Here is a 25,642-nt window from a genome sequence, read left to right on the forward strand (position 1 = left end):
ACTGTAAGTGTAGTTTAAGTTCGTTTCGGCCTTAACAGGAGATTATGCCACAAAACGCGTATACGAGTTCATCGACTCCAGAGGTCATGTTGCATGTTCTCCACGTGCCTCGGGGGTTTCCTCCGGGTACTCCGGTTTCCTCCCCGGTCTAAAGACATGCATGGTAGGTTGATTGGCATCTCTGGAAAAATTGACTGTAGTGTGTGAGTGAATGAGAGTGTGTGTGTGTGCCCTACGATGGGTTGGCACTCCGTCCAGGGTGTATCCTGCCTCGATGTCCGATGAGATAGGCACAGGCTCCCCGTGACCCGAGAAGTTCGGATAAGCGGTAGATGAATGAATGAATGGTTAAAATAGTAAATGTTGAGGTCCGATCTCCTGTGAATCAATATCAGTGCACCACTCAATGCCACAGGACAAAAAACCTCTTAAATGTAAATGTAAAAATTTATATTGTAGTTGAAAAAAACTAGTACAGGTCTGAGAATAAAGTCTCTTAACATTGCTACAATTACAGTGAATTACTTGATGGAGAAAAGGAAGGTAGATATACTGTGTGTGCAGGAGCCCAGGTGGAAGGGGAGCTAAGTACGTAGTATTGTAGGGGGAAACAAACTGTTTATTATGGTGTGGATAGGAAGAGAAATGGGGTAGGAGTGATCCTGAAGGATGAGTCAATGAGAAATGTTTTTGAGATGAAAAGAGCATCAGACAGGGTCATCAGTTTGAAGTTAGAAATTCAAGGTGTGATCAATGTGGTCAGTGGTTATTGTTCTGGAAGAAATGAGGTTTGAGAGAATTTAAAACATAAAATATCACACTGGTAGGCACGGGCAAGAGTAAAAAAGGTTTCACATATTTATTGTGTTCAGCTGCGCAGCAGGACCCAACACTCCACATGTAACATGAGAGACTAAAGGCCCTCGTCATAGATAACATCAGGATTTTATAGACAGAATTCAAACAAAGAAGACATGTAAAAGGAAAACATCATCAACCATTGGCTTAGAAGCCTGCTCATCTTCTGACCAAAGCTAATCTGTACCTATCAAGGTCCTACGGGAACGATCTGCTGGAAGCTGTTTTAGGAAAACAACTGCAATCTCTAGTTACAATAACTAGTATAGAAGTAGAAGTATAGAAGCATAGAAGGACAGGTTTTTATGAACATCTCTAAAGTGAAAATTTCCACTACATTATGTTCCACAAGTAGGCTGTGAGTTAGAAGAGGAGGAAAGATTCTGGAGTGAGTTAGATAAGGTGATGGAGAGTATTCCAGTTGGAGAGAGTAGTGACCGGAGCAGACTTCAACTGGCAGGGTGATGAACAGAGGTGATGAGGAGGTGATGGGCAGCTTTGGTGTTAAGGAAAAAAACCTAGAAGTACGATTTGTGGTGGACTTTGCTAAGTGGACAGACATGGCAGTAGTTAACACTTATCAGAACATCAGGATATGCTCCTTTACCTAAGAAAAGCTATTCATAAAAATCTAGATTAAACCAATGTGTTTTTAGTCTGGACTTAAATACTGAGACTGTGTCTGAGTCCTGAACACAAATTGGAATGTCCCATGTCCACCAAGCTACTGCTCCTGGGCCCCTGAGCAAGGCCCTTAACCCTCAATTGCTCAGTTGTATGAATTGAAATAAATTGTAGGTCACTATGGAAAAGGGTGTCTGCTAAATACCACAAATGTAAATGTAAATGAAGTCTGTTCCATAACTGTGTGGCTCTGTCAGAAAAAGCTCTGCCCCCTGCTGGAGACTTTTGTACCTGAGCTACTACCAAATATTTACATTTACATTTACAACATTTGGCAGACGCCCTTATCCAGAGCGACGTACGTAAGTGCTTAAATCTCTAGCATTGAATACATTAATGCTGGCTCACTAAGTTACATACTTAAGATACCATGAGTTTAAAACTCTTTTAAAACTTTGTTCAAAATTACAATGAAAAAATGTCAAAGGTGTTTATTTTTATTTATTTTATTTTTATTTGCAAAAGATAAGGAAAGAAGTGCTAGTTGAAGTGTTTCCTGAATAAGTAGGTCTTCAACCGCCGCTTGAAAATAGCCAGTGACTCAGGTGTCCGGACCTCTAGGGGAAGTTCATTCCACCACCTTGGTGCCAGAACAGAGAAGAGTCTTGTAGTATACTTGCCTCTTACCCTGAGAGATGGTGGGACCAGTCGAGCAGTGCTGGTAGTTCGGAGGGTGTGGGGTGCAGTGTGAGGAGTGATGAGGGCCTTGAGGTAAGAGGGAGCTGGTCCATTTTTGGCTTTGTAGGCCAGCATCAGTGTTTTGAATCTGATGTGTGCAGCTACCGGAAGCCAGTGGAGGGATCGCAGCAGCGGGGTGGTGTGGAGAATTTTGGCAGGTTGAAAACAAGCCAGGCAGCTGCATTTTAAATCATTTGCAGAGGACAAATTGTGTTCATATGTAGACCTGCCAGCAGTGTGTTGCAGTAATCCAGTCTTGAAATTACAAGAGGTTGAACAAGTACCTGAGCAGCCTGTGTGGACAAAAATGGCCGAATCCTTCTAATGTTGTAGAGAAGAAACTGACATGAGCGAGTCACATTAGCAACATGAGAGGAAAAGGACAGTTAATTGTCCAAGGTTACCCCAAGGTTGCGAGCTGTGGCTGAAGGGGAGATCAGATCGTTGTGCAAGGATACAGCAAGATCATGACCTGGGGATGAATCACCTGGAATGAACAGCAGTTCAGTTTTTCTAGGATTGAGCTTTAACTGATGGGCAGTCACCCATGATGAAATTTCTGCCAGACATGCTGAGATGCGATCAGAAGCTGTGGTATCTGAGGGTGGGAAAGAGAAGATAAGTTGTGTATCATCAGCATAGCAGTGGTAAGAGAACCCATGTGAGGAAATAACTTCACCAAGAGAGTGAGTATACAGGGAGAAAAAAGAGGACCAAGTACTGAGCCCTGTGGGACGCCAGTGGAGAGTCTGTGTGGAGCAGATGTCGCTCCCCTCCATGTTACCTGATATGAGCGTCCCAAGCCATTCCCAAGCTGATCCGCAAATCCCAACTCCTGAAGGTGTACAAGAGAGTCTTGTGCTTGACCGTATCAAACGCTGCTGAAAGGTCAAGAAGGATAAGGACAGATGACAGTTTGGCAGCATGTAGTTTCTCAGAGACATCCAAAATGTCTCTGTGGAATGAGCTGCTTTAAAGCCAGACTGTTTGGTCTTGGAGGTTGTTCTGTGAGAGATAGACAGACAGTTGATTATAGACAATGCGTTCAAGAATTTTTGTAAGAAACGAGAGAAGTGATACCGGTCTGTAGATACTGATGTCTGATGTATCCAGAGCAGGTTTCTTTAGGATGGGAATAACCTCTTGCTCTCTTGAAAGTATTTGGTACCTGACCAGATGCTATGGATCTATTGATGATAGTGGTAATGAAGGGCAGAAAGTCTTGCAAGATGGTCTGGAGCATAGTGGAAGGGAGTGGATCCAATGGGCAGGTGGTAGGATTCTAGGACTAGATGTTGTAAAATCTCTTCTGCTGCTACAGTTGAGAAATGCGACAACGAAGGTGTAGGGGAATCCATAATCTGAGATGTAAGTGCAGTCGGGGCTGAAGTGAAGGTCCGGCAGATTTCCTCAATCTTCTCCTGGTAGAAAGAAGCAAAGTCTTCTGCAGTCAGGGAGGATGAAGAAGGTGGAGCCGGGGGGTTGAGCAGAGAAATTATGTTGTGGAATTTCTGAGGGTCATGTGAGGAAGCTTCAAGTTTTTCCTTGTAGAAGGAAGTCTTGTCCAATTTCTCTCTGATGATCTTAGCTCTCTTTGATTGTTGCGCAGCACATCTGAATGCCAAGGAGCAGAACAAGAAGTTTTCTTGGGTTTAGTGGACATAGGGAAGAGGAAGTCCATAGTTGAGGAAAAAGATGAGAGGAAAGTATCTGTGGCTGAGTCCAAGGGTAGTAAGGAAAAAGACTCAGGATCAGGAAGAGAAGAAAGAGTGCCAGAAGCTACAGAAGAAGGGGAGACAGAGTGAAGGTTGCGGCGGGTAAGAGCGAGGGGGTGAGAGGTAGTTTTAGGTAGGGTAGGGAGAGTGATGGTGAAGGAAACCAGGTGATGATCAGAGACGTGTAGTGGGGTAACAGTCATGTCTGTAGCTGGAGAAGGATGGGTGAAAACCAGGTCCAGGACATGGTACAGGCCTCCTTTGTGTGTGGGGATGTACAGTAGCTGTTGAGTGACTAGTGGATGCTGATAAATAGTTGTCTAATTAACAAATGTTCATCTGTTTCAGTGCTAGATAATGTCCAGCACAGTGAATGGAGGACTCATGAGGTATGCATATGTAAAAACACCCCCAGCCACTCTCCCGAGGGGGCATTCTCTGGAGTTCTAACTTCTGGGTTCCTTCCTGCTATTTAAGCAACGTCACTCAGTGCGTACCAAGCCTTTGTTTTGCCCAGTGCTCTTTGTGTGTTTTCTGTTTATAACCATTGCTTGTGATTATTTGGATTACTCTCTATTTGCCTTGCCCCGTCTGTACTTTTGCCTCGCTGACTGCCTACCTGTGTTTATTGATCTCCCTGCCTGTTCTTTTCCTGTCTATGATTCTGTATTGCGATTTGAATCTGTTTGCCTAATCTTTGTTAAAGCTGTTTATCGTACTACACATGTATTGCCGTACTTCAATACAGCATACTTTGGCAGGAAAGTTAGCAACCAACTGATCATACACAAATTCAAAATGCTACCTTACCAGAAGAGAATAAATTCAAGATACTGAGTTTAAAGCACACTTTATTTAGCCCAAATTAATCTCACATCTAATTTGACTAGAGCAAATGTGTGGCCCAAAACAACAACATATATAAGACCCATATTGATTTATTTTTCAAGACCCAGTATGTGTACTGGACTGACCCCTCGTAGTGTATATGACAATGTTCTGAATAGTTTCTCTTTGGCCTGGACAATATATTCTTAATAAATGATTGTGTTTTCTGTTTAATTCTAATTTACCTTAAATTCTTGATCTCACTCACTCACTTATTTTCTACCGCTTATCTGAAGTACCTCGGGTCACGGGGAGCCTGTGCCTATCTCAGACATCATCGGGCATCAAGGCAGGATACACCCTGGACGGAGTGCCAACCCATCGCAGGGCACACACACTCACACTCACTCACGCAAACACACACTACGGACAATTTTCCAGAGATGCCAATCAACCTACCATGCATACCTTTAGACTGGGGGAGAAAACCGGAGTAACCGAAGGAAACCCCAGAGGCACGGGGAGAACATGCAAACTCCACACACACAAGGCGGCGGTGGGAATCGAACCTTAATATTAACATTTTAATAAAACCACAGAGTAAATACTATCCCAATACTACACAACTGCTCTTATGTCTCCAACCTTATATAACATCTAAAAGACACAATAAAAAGTTTCATCATAATACACATAAAAACAGTCAATAGTTAAAGAGAGAGTTCACTAAACCTTTAAGAATTAACGCTTTAAGAAAACAGTGAGCTTTTCCAAATGACCCACACTGACACAACGTAGGAAAGAAACAGTAAACTTACAGTATAGAATTCAAATATTTCAACTAAAAACAACAAAAACAAAAGCACAAATTAATCATTGCTGTGTGTGTACTGTATGTGTGTTTATATGTGTGTGTGCATGTGTGTGTGCATGTGGGTGTGTGTGCATGTGTGTGTGTTTGTACTGTCAACAAAAATGACCTCTGTTTTAAGCCTCACAGACATTTTAAGTGATTATCTGTTACACCTGGAACTAATTTATCAGAATAAAATTTGTCTGAACATTTAAAAACTTTACAGTTCTAATTTTAAATGTCACCTTATTTTGAAGAAAGATCATATAACATATGATATTATGATAAGATGATATGTAAGGAATTTTAAAGAGATCACTGAATGCAGCAGGACTGAAGCGGAAGGTGCTGTCAATCAGAGACAAGTTCATATGTGTAGGTTTCATGTGAGACATAAACTTATTTCTTGATTGTCCCTGATAAAATGCAGACAGTAAATAAAAACCAATACATTTAGACAAACACACAGTCAGGAAAACATTGAAATATTGATTATTCAAACCAAATGAAACATTGCAATAGAAAAGAATGCATATTTATTTAAAATGCAGTTAAACTGATAAAAAAAGAAAAACGTTTAAAAGTATAAAGAAGTATTTTAAGTGTGAAATCCTTTTTCTCAACATAGATCCTATGAAGGTCCTATATTTTCATACCTATATGTTACCCAGAGGGTCAAACACACATAAATTAACCCATTTTGGCCCAGATATCAGTTTTCTGCCCCAGGAGCATAAAGCAACGAGACCCAATCAATGCTCTTTGATTCATAGATACAACGCACCATTATGTTCAGTACAAATGTGCAGATGTTGGAAATGTGGAAGATCTGATGAAGGTTCATGAATAAACTTCTTGTATGTACTGTTTTATAATTACTGTAATGTCTTCTGTCAACACATGACTCTGCCACGAAGTTCTGCAAGGTAGAAGCTTAAAAGCACCAAGGCCTGGACATTAGAGAGGAAATGACATGTGACTGAGTTTTGCTGTGGGATTTGAACAGAGGGACTCATGGTAGTGGTTGTACAGGATAATTACAGGTATTCATGTCACAGTATATGATACACTGCTCTGACATCATCAAAAGGACGACAGGGAATGGAGTGTTGTGAAGGTGTTTTAATTCACAGCTGGATTACCAGGTCATGTGCTATGAAGTTTAGTATCAGCTTTTAAACTCAGGTCTAATGTAAAAAAGTGTTAGCTGAACATCTAGGTGCAGATCTGTATGAGAGTCAGACACATAAAATCTTCTGATTTATTCCTCACCACACTCTAACACCACACTGGTTAAAGTGGTAAATGACCAACTACTGACCTCTGATCAGGGTTTTGGCCTCATGGCAGCTCTGTCAAATATGTAAATGAACCTCAGAGGTGAGAAAGCTGGACTTGACTACTGAGTAAGTGTATTGTGTTTGTTAAACCGTGTCATTGTGCTGCATCACATCGTCCTCCTCAGCACCTGCAGCTGCAGCAGTCTCACTCACTGAGGTTTTTGTACGACGCTCTAACACTGTGTGAACCTTGAAGTTTTAAATGTGTTGTAATGATCAGTTAGACAGTAATAATCTCCAGTATCTTCAGTCTGAACTCCACTGATGGTCAGAGTGAAATCAGTTCATTGGTTTTACAGCTGATGGTGATTGTGTCTCCTGGAGAAACAGATTTCACTGCAGGACTCTGAGTCACAATGGCCTGACTTTGGGATCCTGAAAAAGGAGAAGGATGAAGAAATGTAGGTAAGATAATTATTAGATGTTGAATAAATTTGACTGAGTGAAATCTTACCTTGAGCACAGAGGAGCAGTGTGCAGATGAAGACGCTGATCAAACTCATGGTTTCTGTGGGTGAAGTCGCTGAGCAGCAGCTCTCAGTCATGAAGTGTTAAAGTCACAGGGCTATAAACACTCACAGAGCACTGAAGCATGAGCTCATAATGCAAAGTGGAACCTCTCGCTATGGAAACGTGTGTGTGTGTGTGTGTGTGTGTGTGTGTGTGTGGTCACTGTAGTGTAACAGGTTTTTGTACCATGAGTGTATCACTGTACTGATGATTGAAGACGTTAATGTTTCCAGTCTGGACTCTTAATAAGCAGAAGGAAGTTGAACATCTGGTGAAAGTTCTGTTCTATTCTGAGATAAAGAGGATCACTCAGCTGTCTTCATGTAAATCTCTATCTCACTTCACTGATCTCTCTCTCTCTCTCTCTCTCTCTCTCTCTCTCTCTCTCTCTCTCTCTCTCTCAGTTTCACTGCTTTAACTGCTTTTATTTATCTGGGTTGGTTGGGGGACATTTTCCAGGTATGGACTAAATGATATACACCACTTTATCAGGACCCTTCACCTGTGTTCACCTGCACATTCATCCAGTTATCCAATCAGCCAATCATGTGGCAGCAGCACAGTGTATATAATCATGCAGATTTAGGTGAAGAGCTTCAGTTAAAGTTCACAGTGAACACCAGAATGGAGTAAAAGTCTGATCTCTGTGACTTTAACAGTAAATGGTTGTTGGTATCAGATGGGCTGGTTTGGGTTTTTCAGAAACTGCTGATCTCCTGGGATTTTCACACACAACCATCTCTAGAGTTTTTACAGAATGGTGTGAAAAACAAAACCATCCTGTAATCAGAGGGTCTGCAGTCTGAAACATCTTGTTGATGGGAGAGATCAGAGGAGGAGATCAGACTGGTCAAGTATTTTGGGAATACAGAAAAAATGTAAATTAGTTCATCTTAAAGATTGTTTAATCCTCAGTCCATCTTCTCTTCATCACAGATCTTCTTCAACAAATCAGCATGTATACAGTTCCATTACAGCACCATCTAGTGGCCACATGACTGAACATCAGTCTACATTTCATCAGGTTGGGGTAGAACAGGAGACTGGTTTGTGTTGAAACTTTACAGATGATGAGAAAATGAATCTTTAAATCTAGAATCATATAGAAATGAATGTTGAAAGATCCTGTACTACATTGTGTGTTAAAGTATTTTGAAATAGACACCAGAGGTGTAAAGTAACGAAGTACAAATACTTCGTTACTTTACTTAAGTAGAAATTTTGAGTATCTATACTTTACTAGAGTAATTTTTTTTAGCAGACTTTTTACTTCTACTCCTTACATTTTCATGCAATTATCTGTACTTTCTACTCCTTACATTTTAAAATAGCCTCATTACTCCTATTTAATTTTGGCTTGTTTTCATTCCGGCTTGTCATCATTCAAAAAAAAACATCCGGCGCCATCCAGATAAAGTGAATGTGATTGTGGTTGGATGAGAAGTATAAACAGGTACCATTCCGACACCCTATTGGTTTGTACGCGATCCAGCACACCTGCACATGACACACATCACGTCACATTTCAGTAACCCAACACTGGACATAACAGACGGAGCCAGGTACGAAGGTGTCCGTGGCAAAGGCTGAAAACTCGAACTCAATGTCTCAACAACCAGCACCAGCACCAACGAGGAAGTTGGTATCCAGGATGACCAACCAACCCCACCTCTTATACATCCCTGGCAGTGCCTGGAAGAATGTTTTTGAAATGTTTGGATGGAAAAATAAGTCATTGTGCATGCGCTGTAAGCTACACGCACCCAAATACCACGAGCTAATGGCTTACAAAAACTCACCGTCTAATTTAAAAAAGCATATTGAGGTGAGCTGAAATTTTGTTATCATTCAATTATTAACAAATTTGAAATTTGACTTTAGCTAAACATTATCTGAACTTAAATTATTGCTAGATTTGTAAGTTAATTGTGCAAAGCTATAGTTTTTGTTATTATCAGTCGATTATTGACAATATTGTAGTGACCTAGTAACGTACTAATAATGATAAATTTGCGATGTTTGCTGTGGCAAACTTGGCTACATGCCAATGGTTTGCTTGCTACCAGAAGGCTATGATTCAACATTGCAAACTAGTTTGGTGGCTCGGAGTGAGATTTGAAATTCACCTTTAACCAAATGTTACCTGAGCTTATATTGGTACTATATGTAATATTTGTAAGTTAATTGTGCAAAGCTATAATCTACAGCTGGTTGATAAGTTATGTACTAAAGATAGTCGTGATCCTGTCTGTGTATGAGAGTGCACGTGCCTGTATGGGGCCCTATGGGTCCTTGTAAAGAGCTAATAGGCCCAACTATTAGCCAAATGCTGTTTAAAATGATTTTACTGCTAATTTTCAGTCCTGCCAGCAGCTGCTTGTGGTCCTAAAACAGCTTTAAAGGGATAGTTCACCCAAAAAGAAAAATTGTCATCATTTTCTCATCTTCATGTTTTAAATCTGTATGAATTTCTTTATTCTGATGAACTTCTTTTCCTCCGTGAAGAAGACCAGACTTCTTGAAACGACCCAGCAGTTGGATGTGTACCTGAGGTGCCCAGGAGACACAGTAGAGGTACTGAAGTCCTTCCCAGCCGTGTGCCAGCTATCACTTAAGCTCAGTGTTGTATAAAGTACTAGAAAGCAATACTTGAGTAAAAGTGTAACTATCGTGCTAGAAAAAGACTTCAGTAGAAGTGAAAGTTACCTTTTAGAATATTACTCAAGTAAAAGTCTTAAAGTATCTGATATTTACTGTACTTAAGTATCAAAAGTCATTTTCTGATATTTAATGTACTTAAGTATTTGAAGTAAAAGTTAAAAAGTAAAATTTCAGTGATTTTCAGTAGACATAAGATCAGGGGCGGTTCTAGGGTCTCATCTTTAGGGGGTTTTAGCCCTCAGTGAGAATTTAAAACAAGAAGAGTTTTATATTATATATTATATGACTACATAGTAAGCCAAAAGTTATGGGATTATTAAATGGCAAAAGTGGACACCAAAATTTTATGCATGATGTAATGATGAATCAGATCAGTTCATGTGTGTGTGCATTCTCTACAAACAGTGTGTCCAATGAATGCAGTCATTAATAATAAAAATATTCACAAGACAAAGACCAAATCAATAAATGTTATTTTTATTTACTATTAAATGGATTGTTTGTATTAATATTTTGTTTGTGCTACAACTCTGGTAATAAGAATAGTGACATTTCACTACTTTTGGTTGCCTCTTTGCGGCTTTCCGCCGGTTAAAGTTATAGATAAACGCCTCCAGCTCTGACTGCGCGTGCACGCTGCGCCTCCAGCTCTGACTGCGCGTGCGCGCTGCGCCTCCAGCTCTGACTGCGCGTGCGCGCTGCGCCTCCAGCTCTGACTGCGCGTGCACGCTGCGCGTCCCTGTGCTTCTCCGTACAGCGTGTGGAGCGTAATGTAATCTAGGAGCAGTGATTCACCAAACCTCCATTATTACAGTCACACACATTTCTTCTGATTTTATTTTGTAGTAACGAGTAACGAAGATGTTTAGTGGAAATATAACGGAGTAAAAGTCTACATTTTATCTGGGAAATGTAGTGAAGTAAAAGTGAAAGTTGACATAAATTTAAATAACGAAGTAAAGTACAGATACGTGACATTTCTACTTAAGTACAGTAACGAAGTATTTGTACTCCGTTACATTACAACACTGCTTAAGCTTAATACGACACTCCCTGCCTCAGCAGCCTGTAAAAGACTGTTTAGTGTTGCAGGGCTGATCTTCAGGCCAAGAAGAGCATGCATTGGCTTAAAGAACTTTGAGAACCAGCTGCTTTTGTGGATGAACAAAGCCTATTAGTAACTCTTTATCACATGGTCTGTGCTTAACTGATATTGATTACTCTCTTGTTGTTTAAGTCCAATGTGTTTGTTTCAATAAAGGTTATTGATGACATGCCTCTGAAGTTTGACTTTTTGCACCATTACAATACTTACTGTACAACCAACTACTCATGAAACACAGCTCAGTAGTACACATATATGGTTCTTTAATGTATTTGCATTGCACTAAAATGTGTTCTTTTTCAATGGGCATATACAGTACAGTATGTGTCTGAAACATGTAGCCTAGTACAACCCAAATTTTTCAACATTATCATATTAATATAGTATTATAGTCATTATGGCCTTTAGAAATATGTTTTTTGAGGAGGTTTGGTAGTGCACTATAGGCCCCTGTGGCACAGCACACAATAGGCCCCTGTGGCACAGCACACAATAGGCCCCTGTGGCACAGCACACAATAGGCCCCTGTGGCACAGCACACAATAGGCCCCTGTGGCACAGCACACAATAGGCCCCTGTGGCACAGCACACAATAGGCCCCTGTGGCACAGCACACAATAGGCCCCTGTGGCACAGCCTAAGCCTTTGTCCTTAATGGCATTTTTTCCTTGCATTACTTTTACTTTTATACTTTTAAAGTATTTTTTATAACCAGTACTTTTACACTTTTACTTGAGTAAAAGGCTTGAGTTGATACTTCAACTTCCACAGAAGTCTTTTTAAACCCTAGTATCTTTACTTCTACCTGAGTAATGAATGTAAATACTTTTAACACCACTGGTAGACACTGATCCTCTCAGCAGAAGGTGGAAATCATCAGATATCATTACACACATCAGCTGATTTCTCATGACAGCACGAACAGCTGATGAAGAGATTTCTGCTTTTTAAGAAGGATTATTTTTGAAACATGAAGATGTTTGATGATGTTCAGTGGAGTGCAGCTTTAGCAGCTGTGCAGCTGTTCTCAGATCAGTGTGTGTTTCTGAGTCAGAGCACTTCCTCTACAGCTCAGGGAGGTTTTTGTACGACACTGTAACACTGTGTGTATGGAGAGCTGCTACCCTGCTGACAATAATAATCTCCTGCATCTTCAGCCTGAACTCCAGAGATTTTTAGACTAAACTGTGTTCCAGATCCACTGCCACTGAAACGATCTGGAATCCCAGACTGACGAGAAGATGCAGCATAGATCAGGAGTTTAGGAGCTTCTCCAGGTTTCTGCAGGTACCAGGCGAGGTAACTGCTAACACTCTGACTGGTTGTACAGGTGAGAGTAACAGATTCTCCTGGAGAAAAAGACTGAGATCCTGGAGACTGAGTCAGGACGATTTCCCCAAAAGACTCTAAAGAAAAGGATGCAGAGTTAAAATAATGAAACAGATGTAGTAATGAGTGTGAGAGTGATGTGATGATGTGTATGAATAATAAAAGTAAAGAGAATGTCTCACGGTGAGCGAGGAGTCCCAGTGTCCCCAGCAGGAGACTCAGTACCATCATCATTGTGCTGCGTGTCAGTGGCTCTGAAAGGACTGAACACACTCTGATCAGCACTACAGCTCTTAAAGTGTGTGTAGCAGTGACACAGAACACATATGCAAACACCACAACTGTGTGTGTGTGTGTGTGTGTGTGTGTGTGTGTGTGGTCACTGGAGTGTAACAGAGGTTTTTGTACGACGGCTTCATTAGAATGTATCACTGTGGTTGACTTTCGGTGGAGGAACCAAACTCATCATCAGTAAGTCTCTCTTCTTTATTCAACATTCCATTCATTTATTTTTATTGTTTATCAAAATATTAAAGTTTAGACAAATAGAAAAATGTGGACATCATAAAGAATTTCTGTTTGTTTATTCATTTATTCATTTGTATGTCTTTATAATTTGGAGATAATGAATGTGGAGTATGTTTTGATGATGAGACAGTTTCAGTAAAATAAAAATAAGATAGAGGAAATTAAAAATCAGGAGTTAGCTGTTAGCTGAATAAGTAGACAGTGTGTTCATCAGTAAACAGCACTTTCACATTCACAGCTTCTGAAGTTCATATTGTGTGCTGTGAAGGACATGGTAGAAAACTTCATCCTGTGTCTGTTAGCCTTCTGTCATGTTACTGATGGACTGATTTTGAATCTGGAAACAAAGATAAACAGTGTGTAGAAAGGTGGATGTGGTGTGATGTGGTTATTTCCATCACTGAACTGATTTCTCAGCCTCTTTGCCAGATATGTGATTTGTGTAATGGAGTAAATCTTCTTCTCTGGAAACTCAAAGGGAAGGTGTGATGTTTTCCAGCCCTGACTGTGTGGAATATCAGTGTATTTCCATCAGCAGTGGATTTATTTTTCTGTAGCACTACATGTACAATAACAGAAGGACTCAGGAGGACTGGAACACACTCCCAGAATAAAGGCCATCAAAGTCCGAGTGTCTCCACAATAGAACGAGGAACTAGGAAATGTTCTCCTGCTGAGTAGTTCTACTGAAGTGCAGTGATGTGAAGAAGCTGTAATGAGTAAATGTTGTGTAAGCGTGTGTAAAGGTGTGTTTATTGTGTGTTTGTGGTCTACAGAAGGTCCCACGGTGAAGCCCTCCGTGTCTCTGCTCCCTCCCTCCTCTCTGCACCAGTCTGAGGAATCGGCCTCGCTGCTCTGCCTGCTGTCTGCCTACTCTCCACAGGGGGCGTCGGTGAGCTGGACGGTGGACGGCTCGGCGGTGAAGGACGGGGTCTTGACCAGTGCAGAAGAACAGAAGAAGGACGGTTACACACGCAGCAGTACCCTGACCCTCAGCAAAGCACTCTGGGAAAAGGGGGAGGAGTTTGTCTGTACGGTCTCCCACGAGGGCGTGGATCATCCGGTCACGTTCAGAAAGAGCCAGTGTTAAGGCTAACAGCTCCAAGATAGAACTGAACACTGAGCTGCTTACACATCCATCTACAATAGAGTTTCAGTTCTACACAATGCTGACATTTCTGTCTTTACTCTCTTCACTGTCCTGTTGCTCTTCCTGTAGTTTTGCTCTGCTGAAATAAAGCTTCATTTTGGACATTGTGTGTTCTTTTCTTGGAGTTAATAGTCATTATCAGTGTGAGGAGAGAGTGTGTTTAGCTGTAGATTCAGGGCTGTGTGTTGTGCTTCAGTGAGTTTGGATGAAGAAAGTTGAACATCTGGTGAAAGTGCTGCTCTATTCTGGGAGAAAGAGGATCACTCAGCCGTCTTCATGTAAATCTCACTTCCTCTACACTGCTCTCTGATTTCCTGCTTAAAACTGACTCTGTGTGTTTATCTGGGTGTGGAACAGGAAGCTGCTTTCATGTCTTTCTTTAGAGCAGGATTTATGGTTGAGGTAACTGACATTACACACTTATTTTATATTAATAGTTTCTAGGAATTCTGACCTTTATCATCCTTTAGATCAGGGGTCACCAACCTTTTTGAAACTGAGAGCTACTTCATGGGTACTGAGTCATACGAAGGGCTACCAGTTTGATAGGTTCTCCTGAAATTACACATTTGCTCAGTTTGCCTTTAGTTATACATTATCAATAATGATTAATGATACTCATCTATGTGAAGACACTGATCACGTTAATGATTTCTCACAATAATTATCAACTATGACAACAAGGTGGGAAATATATCAATATTCAGCACTTTAATAATCTCATTAATTGTTCAATTTTCAGATGATCACTTAGATTTCATAGGAAAAATGTCCCATTTTCATTATGTTGCACAATGTATCAATTATGTAATGTTAAAGAAAAAACAACTTACATATTTTTAAAGAAATCTTGTCACATTTTGAATTAATGACCAAATCTGTGGCATTTTTAACAAGATTTTAACTGCTACATGTCATCAAACACACTTAAATTAAACACAATTCTTCAAAATTTTAATTCAACTTTGCCATGGCCAGTTGATGCCAGCACTGCCATGTTGCCACTGACAACATCTGGTATCTGTTTCTTAGTTAGTGGGAAGTCTGACATTGCATGCTGTTCACCAGTGTATTGTAATATGGTGTGTAACCTGATACTGCAACTGTGAGTGAGTCTTTCAGATGTGCATCAGTGAGGCGTGTTCTGTCTTTGTTCTTGATGAAGTTCATGTCAGAAAACGCTGAGCATACACCACTGTACTTCTCTGTGTCAACAAGGCACCAATGTGTAGCTCTAAATGAGGCTTTGGTTGCTTTTTGTGACTTTTTCGCCGGTCTCGTGAAAAAAGACTGTTGCTTACCCAAAGCTGCCTTTAGCTCACAGGCTTTTTCTGCCCGTAGTGTGCTTCCCGGTGGGTAGTTAGCATCGTAGCTTTTATGACACGTAGTGAAGTGTCTTTCCACATTGTGCCGGTTTCTTTCACAGTTGTAAAAAAGAACTCCTCTTCCCATTCGTTGTTAAAGTGATATGTTTTCTTTCTTTTCTCTGTCATGTTTCTTGGGTAAGAAACTGCCTTCAGCGTCCATCTCCGCTCCCGCTCCACTAATGGTTTTGTCATGCACACAATACTGACCTTTGAACTAGAGTAGGTCAGAGGTCACCTAAACTTATCTAAAGTTATATTGTATAATGAACATATTTTTAAGATATTGTCATTTTTAAATCTATATAAATGCAAGTGTAATTTAAAAAAAATAGCAACAGAATAAAAATTTAATTTTAGACGCAGCTCACTATCGAGTTGTGCTATTTTTAGAACAGGCCTGCAGGCGACTTATGTGGTCCTTGGGGGCGACCTGGTGCCCGCGGGCACCGTGTTGGTGACCTCTGCTTTAGATGATAAATTTAAAATTTATAATAGGTTTCATTTTCATTTTCAGTTAAATGCAGCATTTTTCATCCTTCAGCATTCATTAAAAATCCTCCCTTCCACCCCTGAACCTGTCCAACTTTAGGCCAAACCTCCCCTTTATATAGACCTCATCATAGCACAGAGACAGCGCTGGTTAAAGTGGTAAATGACCTGTTACTGGTCTCTGATCAGAGTTGGGTCTCCTTGCTGGTGTTATTTGATCATAGTACAGATATTGTTCATACTAGTCTCTATGATACATAAGAAATTCAAGTATAATTCAATTTTATCTGTATATCACTTTTAACAATGAACATAGTCACTTTAAAAGAATGTAAAAAATCAGAACAAAAACTGCAAAGTTTATTTTTTCAAAATGTAAATCTATATTTATACCTAATGAGCAAGTCTAAGGCAATGGTGGCGAGGAACAACTCTGAGAAGGTATGAGGATGAAACCGTGAGTGGATCTGCATGACACCAGAGAGTGTGATTATAAACTACATAATTTCTACATCTGTATATAAGTCAAGTGGAATTATTTAACCAGGAGCTTTAGAGCACCTTGTAAATGAGCATCATTGCTAAATTCATTAGAGATTTAAAAAATTCCTTCCTGTTGAAGCCATGAAGTGTTGATTGGACACTAAAAATGGTTTTAAACAAGACCTGAACACTAATTATAAGTCTGTTCCATAACTGTGGGGCTCTGTAAGAAAAAGCTCTGCCCCCTGCTGGAGCCTTTAGTACTTGTGGTACTACCAAACCAGGCACTGCTCATCACCTGCCCAATACAATCCCAACAGTGAAACATGGTGGTGGCAGCATCATGCTATGGGGGTATTTTTCAGCTGCAGGGACAAGACGACTGGTTGCAATTGAAGGAAAGATGAATGCGGCCAAGTACAGAGATATCCTGAAGAAAACCTCTTCCAGAGTGCTCAGGACCTCAGACTGGGCCGAAGGTTCACCTTCCAACAAGACAATGACCCTAAGCACAAAGCTAAAATAACAAAGGAGTGGCTTCAGAACAACTCTGTGACCATTCTTGACTGGCCAAGCCAGAGCCCTGACCTAAACCCAATTGAGCATCTCTGGAGAGACCTGAAAATAGCTGTCCACCAACGTTCACCATCCAACCTGACGGAACTGGAAAGGATCTGCAAGGAAGAATGGCAGAGGATCCCCGAATCCAGGTGAAAATAACTTGTTGCATCATTCTCAAGAAGACTCATGGCTGTACTAGCTCAAAAGGGTGAAAGTACAATCTCTGATGGGCTTTCTGTGTTATATTGGTGTTCTCACACTTCAAGTCTTTGAAATGGTCTAAGGAACTTGAAGGAATCAGTGTTAGACACAGTACAACCCTGTGCAACCCTAAAAGGAATCCCAGAACCACAAGCCGGTCCACCTCCAATCTGTATGGATCCAGCAGTGAACCTGTGATGCACTTCAGTTATGTTAGCACCAGAATCCCATAGTACGTCATGACAAGAAAGCTAAAGGCAACTGGTCTGTAGTTATTCAGTGCTGACATGTAGGTGTTTTTGGAAACATGTATTATGGTGCTGTATTTGAAGCGTTATAACACCATACTTCATACTAGCAGTAATCCAGTTTGTTATTGTAGAATTTTGTGTGAGCGCTGTGTTTGGGATGCATATGTCTTCACAGAAAATCATGTAAGATGTAACAGAATCAAATACTGTAGTTTGTCCAAGTCGTCATCTTTTGTTTGAAATTCACTCTAGTCTGTACAATCAAAGCACTCTATTAATTTATACAGAAGAATGAAGAAGGTGATATATGAACTAAAAACATCTACAAACTTAGTGATTACTTCCATTTGCCTTTGGAACAGTGAACATATTGTTTTTGTTATTATTTGTTTTATTTTTTAAGTTTATGTATTTAAGCTGGTGTGAGATCTGTCCTTTTTAATGTGCACACAGGACTAGATAAAGAAGGTGTGAATAGTGATGCCATTTAATCCAGTGTGAGAATGTTTTAGTGAATCTGAATATTATAATAAAACCCCAGATTTGTTGAGCTTGCTTCATGCTACAGCCATGATAGAATTTTTCTAGTTCACTCTGAGCAGAAGTCTGAGTCTGCTGCTACCTCTGAGCTGATATCAGAGAAGAAAGTGCCAAAAAAAACAGAGAATGAATAGTAAAACACTGTAAAGTTTACTGAGACCTACAGGGAGTATTCAGGGTTATTTATAGGCAAATTTTGTTCAGAAACAACAGAAACAGACGTGATGATTAACACATTTACTGATAGTATGACGAGCTCGTTATGGAGTGTCGGGTTCGGCGCATGTTTATCAGAACAGATCATAAAGAATGTCCAGGTCAAATCAAATGATATCACAGTCATAGATGAGGTCATAAATGAATGGTATCACACAGTCATCCCAGGCCCAAGTGTACAGTGTTTGCCAAGGTATATTCAAGTTCAAGTTTTGCTTTATTATCAATCTTCCACATGTACAGTACATACAGAGAATTGAAATTGCGTTACTCTCAGTCCCAAGGTGCATACAGATAATAACAATGGAAATTAAATAAAGCAGCGCAAGGCATATGGCAGATAAAGTGCAAATGAGCAGACCAATGCTACACAAAGTGACTGGTGCATGTCATCGTATGTTAGTGGGAGGGGGAGTGGAAGAACCTGTGGATGTGGGATCTGGAGAGGTGGGGTGGGTTCATAGATCTATGGTGCCTGGGGCAGAAAAGGGAAGGGGGTGCAAGTTCAGAAGCGAGTTCAGCTTCCTGACAGCCTGATGAATGAAGCTGTCCTTCAATCTGTTGGTCCTGGCCCGGAGACTCCGCAGTCTCCCCCCTGATGGCAGCAGGCTGAAGAAGCTGTGAGAAGGGTGGGTGGGATCACCGGCAATGCAGAGGGCTTTGCGGGTGGGACAGGTCTCGTAAATGTCCTGGAGGGAGGGGAGAGAGACACCAATAACCTTCTCAGCTGCTCTCACTATGCGCTGTAGCGTCTTCCGGCAGGATGCGTTGCAAGCACCATACCACACAGTGATGCAGCTCGATAGTATGCTCTCGATGGTGCCTCTGTAGAAGGTGCGCATGATGGGGGGCGTGGCTCTGGCTCTTCTCAGTTTGCGGAGGAAGTAGAGATGATGCTGTGATATCTTGGCCATTGCTGCTGCGTTTTCAGTCCAGGAGAGGTCCTCTGTGATGTGCACACCCAAGAACTTGGTGCTGCTCACTCTCTCCACAGTCGCACCGTTGATGGTCAGAGGAGCATGCTGAGTGTGCACTCTCCTGAAGTCAACACCTATCTCCTTCATCTTCTCCACGTTCAGAGAGAGATTGCTGTCACTGCACCACCCGGACAGGCATCTCACCTCGCTCCTGTAGTTTGTCTCATCTTCGTTGCTGATGAGACCCACCACAGTCGTGTCATCCGCAAACATAATAAAGAGGTTGGAGTTGTGTGATGGTATGCAGTCGTGGGTCAGCAAAGTGAAGAGAAGGGGGCTCAGCACGCATCCTTGTGCTGGATGTGTTGCTGCTGACCCGTACTGCATGAGGTCTTCCAGTCAGAAAGTCAGAATATATTAAAGTCTACTTCGGCCCCCACAGGACATGTGCACGTTCTTAAGGAGCATCAAAGACAGTCTCCCTGATCACTCGTCCGTCCCACAGCCCCAACCTCACATGACAGTCACCCTTTAAGGTCACACATGTCAGAGGTCAGAGGGTGGTCCTGTCCAGCAAGAAGCAAGACCTACTTTCAGGTCAGAAACCATACTAGAAACACAGTAGTACTAACACATGAGATATGTGTCATGACACATGGCAGGTCTATGGGAGGAGACAAAACTAAAAGTAAAACAATAAGAAAAGATCAAAAACAAAATTTCCATCTGAATGTCACATGGAAAAGGAGCTGTGTGCTGAGAGAAGGTGAATATATGATAAGCTTCTTACTGGAACCCACAGGTATTATGTTGTACATCTTTGTATATAGTGTGTGTAGAGAACTGAGAAAATATGCCTGGTTATTATTTTTAAATGATTTTTAAATCTTTGTATGTTTAAAATATATGAACCTATTTTAAATAGGTATGTGTTCTGTTCTGTTATGTTATGTTGGTGGGTGATGGGTCGAGGGGCAGTGAGAAGACAGTGGAAGCTTTTGGCACTTTGAAAAAAGTGAGAGTGTGAAAAAAAGGATGGCAGAGTGGTGCTAAACTTCATAAATTTACTGTTTTACAAACTTGTGGAGATACATTTTGTGTATTGGCCCAAAGTAATAACTGAGTTCCACTAAACAGAGAAAACACTGTGAGGAGAACAGAACCATAAAGAATTGAAGGATAAGTTGCCCAACAAGGCTATGAAACTACATCAGCGTCTGTCTGAACAAAGCTCCTTGTGTCTCAGTATCCAGTGAATGTGTTTGTGGACCACAAAGTTGTGTGAGTTCATGACTGATATGTTCCTGTCCATTGCATGTTGAGTGGAAGTTTTATATTGAAACCATAACATGCATCAACGATTCGAGCCCAAATGTGATTACAATATAAAACTTCCACTCAACATGCAATGGACAGGAACATATCAGTCATGAACTCACACAACTTTGTGGTCCACAAGGTTTTCTTATTGAGAGACATGTAATTTAATTTGTCTATATAACTCTAACGATTGATGCTTACCAGAGATTAGGAGAGAGCAAAAAAAAAAAGGATTAAATGTGAACAGAACATTTGTTATATGGAGACAATTGTCTGGTAAAATCTGGTAAAAAGAAAAAAATCAGCTTTAGCAGCTGTGCAGCTGTTCTCAGATCAGTGTGTATTTCTGAGTCAGAGCACTTCCTCTACAGCTCAGGGAGGTTTTTGTACGACGCTGTAACACTGTGTGTACGGCCTGCTCTCACTCTGCTGACAGTAATAATCTCCTGCATCTTCAGCCTGAACTCCAGAGATTTTTAGGTAAAATTCTGTGTTAGATCCACTGCCACTGAAACGATCTGGAACCCCAGTGTAACGATTAACATCATCATAGATCAGGAGTTTAGGAGCTTCTCCAGGTTTCTGCAGGTACCAGTGGAGGTCACTGCTAACACTCTCACTGGTTCTACAGGTGAGAGTAACAGATTCTCCTGGAGAAAAAGACTGAGATCCTGGAGACTGAGTCAGGACGATTTCCCCAAAAGACTCTAAAGAAAAGGATGCAGAGTTAAAATAATGAAACAGATGTAGTAATGAGTGTGAGAGTGATGTGATGATGTGTATGAATAATAAAAGTAAAGAGAATGTCTCACGGTGAGCGAGGAGTCCCAGTGTCCCCAGCAGGAGACTCAGTACCATCATCATTGTGCTGCGTGTCAGTGGCTCTGAAAGGACTGAACACACTCTGATCAGCACTACAGCTCTTAAAGTGTGTGTAGCAGTGACACAGAACACATATGCAAACACCACAACTGTGTGTGTGTGTGTGTGTGTGTGGTCACTGGAGTGTAACAGAGGTTTTTGTACGACGGCTTCATTAGAATGTATCACTGTGGTGGACTTTTGGTGGAGGAACCAAACTCATCATCAGTAAGTCTCTCTTCTTTATTCAACATTCTATTCATTTATTTTTATTGTTTATCAAAATATTAAAGTTTAGACAAATAGAAAAATGTGGACATCATAAAGAATTTCTGTTTGTTTATTCATTTATTCATTTGTATGTCTTTATAATTTGGAGATAAGGAATGTGGAGTATGTTTTGATGATGAGACAGTTTCAGTAAAATAAAAATAAGATAGAGGAAATTAAAAATCAGGAGTTAGCTGTTAGCTGAATAAGTAGACAGTGTGTTCATCAGTAAACAGCACTTTCACATTCACAGCTTCTGAAGTTCATATTGTGTGCTGTGAAGGACATGGTAGAAAACTTCATCCTGTGTCTGTTAGCCTTCTGTCATGTTACTGATGGACTGATTTTGAATCTGGAAACAAAGATAAACAGTGTGTAGAAAGGTGGATGTGGTGTGATGTGGTTATTTCCATCACTGAACTGATTTCTCAGCCTCTTTGCCAGATATGTGATTTGTGTAATGGAGTAAATCTTCTTCTCTGGAAACTCAAAGGGAAGGTGTGATGTTTTCCAGCCCTGACTGTGTGGAATATCAGTGTATTTCCATCAGCAGTGGATTTATTTTTCTGTAGCACTACATGTACAATAACAGAAGGACTCAGGAGGACTGGAACACACTCCCAGAATAAAGGCCATCAAAGTCCGAGTGTCTCCACAATAGAACGAGGAACTAGGAAATGTTCTCCTGCTGAGTAGTTCTACTGAAGTGCAGTGATGTGAAGAAGCAGTAATGAGTAAATGTTGTGTAAGCGTGTGTAAAGGTGTGTTTATTGTGTGTTTGTGGTCTACAGAAGGTCCCACGGTGAAGCCCTCCGTGTCTCTGCTCCCTCCCTCCTCTCTGCACCAGTCTGAGGAATCGGCCTCGCTGCTCTGCCTGCTGTCTGCCTACTCTCCACAGGGGGCGTCGGTGAGCTGGACGGTGGACGGCTCGGCGGTGAAGGACGGGGTCTTGACCAGTGCAGAAGAACAGAAGAAGGACGGTTACACACGCAGCAGTACCCTGACCCTCAGCAAAGCACTCTGGGAAAAGGGGGAGGAGTTTGTCTGTACGGTCTCCCACGAGGGCGTGGATCATCCGGTCACGTTCAGAAAGAGCCAGTGTTAAGGCTAACAGCTCCAAGATAGAACTGAACACTGAGCTGCTTACACATCCATCTACAATAGAGTTTCAGTTCTACACAATGCTGACATTTCTGTCTTTACTCTCTTCACTGTCCTGTTGCTCTTCCTGTAGTTTTGCTCTGCTGAAATAAAGCTTCATTTTGGACATTGTGTGTTCTTTTCTTGGAGTTAATAGTCATTATCAGTGTGAGGAGAGAGTGTGTTTAGCTGTAGATTCAGGGCTGTGTGTTGTGCTTCAGTGAGTTTGGATGAAGAAAGTTGAACATCTGGTGAAAGTGCTGCTCTATTCTGGGAGAAAGAGGATCACTCAGCCGTCTTCATGTAAATCTCACTTCCTCTACACTGCTCTCTGATTTCCTGCTTAAAACTGACTCTGTGTGTTTATCTGGGTGTGGAACAGGAAGCTGGTTTCATGTCTTTCTTTAGAGCAGGATTTATGGTTGAGGTAACTGACAGTTACAGTTACATTAAACTGATGATTTATAACAATTGCAAATCATAAGATTTTAATAACTAATCAATTATTGCTTTAATTAATTTAATAGACAAACACTGAATCTCATAAAGCTTGAACAGAAATTAGCAAAGCCTAAAAACCTGGGCGTGTAAAAATGGGCGTGTACAGGGTGGGATATGAGGCTGGTTCACGTACGCACATCTGCAGGAACATTGTTACAGGTGTGCGTACGCACGGTTTTATAAATCGGAATATTTTTTGGCGTACGCCATTTTTGGCTTTTGGATGTACGTAAACTTTTAGTAGGGATCCTACACACAGTTTTATAAATGAGACCCCAGGTCTTAAATAACAAATTAAATAAATGTTTGCACCAAAAAGTGTGTTATTTAATGTCTAAGCATTGGAAGTTTTATATAGCTTTACACATGAGACAACAGTGAGGTCACTAGATGCCTACAAGAGACAAACAACAAGTCACAGAGGAAACCAGTCACTGAAGAAGGAGAACTGAGCTCAGGATAAATCAGACAACTCCAAAGGGTCCAGAGAAATGAATCAGGATGCAGTAATGTTAAAAACAAACATTTATTTCACATTAATCTGGTGAATGGACCACATGGTATACAATATAAGCAGCTCTGGATTTTGTTCATTCTAAAAACAGAAATGTTTTTTCATCACAACTACCAGATGTTGCGTACATGCATACGTACGTACAGAAGACTAACATTTTATTAGAGATTAATGAATAAAATTAGTTCATTACAGCAAGGAAAGGAAAAATCTCCTGAGGTTATACAATGGGGACGACACTGTAGCTGCCGATTCCACACTGATTGTTGTTTCTCTGGAGTCTCATATATCCTCCTTCTCCCCAGTTAACACCCCAACTGGAAAAGAGAGAAAGGGGCATTTTATCCAGTGGGGTTATAATCCATCATTTTCTTACTATATAAAAAAAAACTTTGTGTGTGTGTATATGTTTGTGTGTGTGTATATATGTTTGTGTGAGTATGTGTGTGTGTATATGTTTGTGTGTGTGCGTGTGTATGTTTGTTTGTGTATATATATGTTTGTGTGTTTGTGTATATGTGTGTGTATGTATATGTTTGTGTGTATATGTGTGTGTGTATGTTTGTGTGTGTGTGTATGTATGTGTGTGTATGTGTGTGTATGTGTCTGTGTGTGTATATATGTTTGTGTGTGTGTATGTGTGTATGTGTGTGTGTGTGTGTGTGTGTGTGTGTGTGTGTGTGTGTGTGTGTGTGTGTGTGTGTGTTTAACCTGTTTTTGACCAGCCAGTATTGTTGCCCATCTTCTTTTCCATATCCAACCACAAGAACTGCGTGATTCAGTGGTTGAGCTTCAGAACAGTAATTGTAAATACCTAACACACACACACACACACACACACATACAGTACACACAGACACACACTCACATACAGTACACGCAGACACACACACACACACATACAGTACACACAGACACACACACATACAGTACACGCAGACACACACACAGACACACACACACACACACACACACACACACGGCTCTTCAGAACTGTTCACAGATCATCTGGTTTAGACTAGAGGAACCCATCAAAAAGTCATGAGGTCTTTAATATTAAGCACGTAATTGAGCAGTCAGTTACAAAGGTGGACTGTTCTTTAACACCAGGATCATGTGGTTCTTCATAAAGCATTTACAGTGTTCATGTATCTGTACTAACTGTTTGCTCAAACTCATGTAGGAGTTCAACTATTTTTGTTAATATAAATTAATTAATTAGCAGATACATGTAATAATTGTGTGATTAATTAAACAGTCCATTGTTCAGAACACTACTTTTCATTATCTAATATAACGACACAATCATCATATCTGTAAAGTCTTGAACTGTTCTGTTAAAAAACTGCAAAACACGTCAGACAAAAATACTACAGAAGACACTAGTGTTATTATTACAGGTACAGAGACACTAGTAACATTATGGTGTCATTTTTACAGCCATCTCTGTCAGTGTGGCATACAATAATTTACTGTAACTCAGACTGAAGACTTTTATTTTGCAGTTGTTTATTTTAAATGTTTAATTTAAATATAGTAGGTTTGAGGTATTAATGATCCGTATGCACATACAGTTCATTATAAACAACTGACAATTGTCCTGTGTGTCTCACCAGTCTTGTAATGGTAAAATGTGGAATTGTTAGCATTAATTCCTACTGCGACCGGCCCGATGTTAGCCACCACCTTCTGCAGCTCAAACTCATTATAACGCTGAAGAACCCGGAAACCAAAACAGCGTCCATATTTATGACTAGGGAAGCAAAATCCAA

General features: G+C 40.7%; 1 protein-coding gene, 2 long non-coding RNA genes and 3 gene segments (V, D, J or C); 2 read left to right on the forward strand and 4 right to left on the reverse strand.

Annotated features, from left to right (window-relative positions):
- Positions 1 to 7,129: 7,129 nt before the first annotated feature.
- Positions 7,130 to 7,600, reverse strand: LOC132857313 (immunoglobulin lambda variable 7-43-like). The segment is given in 2 exon segments: positions 7,130 to 7,331; positions 7,411 to 7,600. Coding segments are annotated over 2 exon segments (293 nt in total).
- Positions 7,601 to 12,071: 4,471 nt separating this feature from the next.
- On the reverse strand, positions 12,072 to 12,878 carry LOC132857272 (immunoglobulin kappa variable 3-20-like). The segment is given in 2 exon segments: positions 12,072 to 12,638; positions 12,744 to 12,878. Coding segments are annotated over 2 exon segments (387 nt in total).
- A 16-nt stretch (positions 12,879 to 12,894) lies between these two features.
- Positions 12,895 to 14,341, forward strand: LOC132857289 (uncharacterized). The gene is made up of 2 exons (XR_009649525.1): positions 12,895 to 13,032; positions 13,866 to 14,341. It is a non-coding gene; the product is annotated as an uncharacterized LOC132857289 (long non-coding RNA).
- Positions 14,342 to 20,881: 6,540 nt separating this feature from the next.
- On the reverse strand, positions 20,882 to 21,531 carry LOC132857271 (immunoglobulin kappa variable 6-21-like). The segment is given in 2 exon segments: positions 20,882 to 21,291; positions 21,397 to 21,531. Coding segments are annotated over 2 exon segments (387 nt in total).
- A 12-nt stretch (positions 21,532 to 21,543) lies between these two features.
- Positions 21,544 to 22,982, forward strand: LOC132857287 (uncharacterized). Its single transcript, XR_009649523.1, has 2 exons — positions 21,544 to 21,673; positions 22,507 to 22,982. It is a non-coding gene; the product is annotated as an uncharacterized LOC132857287 (long non-coding RNA).
- Positions 22,983 to 23,863: 881 nt separating this feature from the next.
- Positions 23,864 to 25,642, reverse strand: part of LOC132857254 (cathepsin S-like) — a 5,097-nt gene continuing 3,318 nt past the window's right edge. Inside the window, exons 6-8 of the mRNA XM_060887269.1 lie at positions 25,484 to 25,642; positions 24,582 to 24,684; positions 23,864 to 24,187 (exon numbers count right to left, since the gene is read on the reverse strand). The exon at positions 25,484 to 25,642 is cut by the window's right edge and continues 1 nt beyond it. Of these exons, the coding sequence (XP_060743252.1) occupies positions 24,091 to 24,187; positions 24,582 to 24,684; positions 25,484 to 25,642 (359 nt within the window). The 3' untranslated portion in view covers positions 23,864 to 24,090. The remainder of the gene's footprint in view (positions 24,188 to 24,581; positions 24,685 to 25,483) is intronic.

The sequence above is a fragment of the Tachysurus vachellii genome, chromosome 14 (genome assembly GCF_030014155.1).
Source record: "Tachysurus vachellii isolate PV-2020 chromosome 14, HZAU_Pvac_v1, whole genome shotgun sequence".
NCBI lineage: Eukaryota > Metazoa > Chordata > Actinopteri > Siluriformes > Bagridae > Tachysurus > Tachysurus vachellii.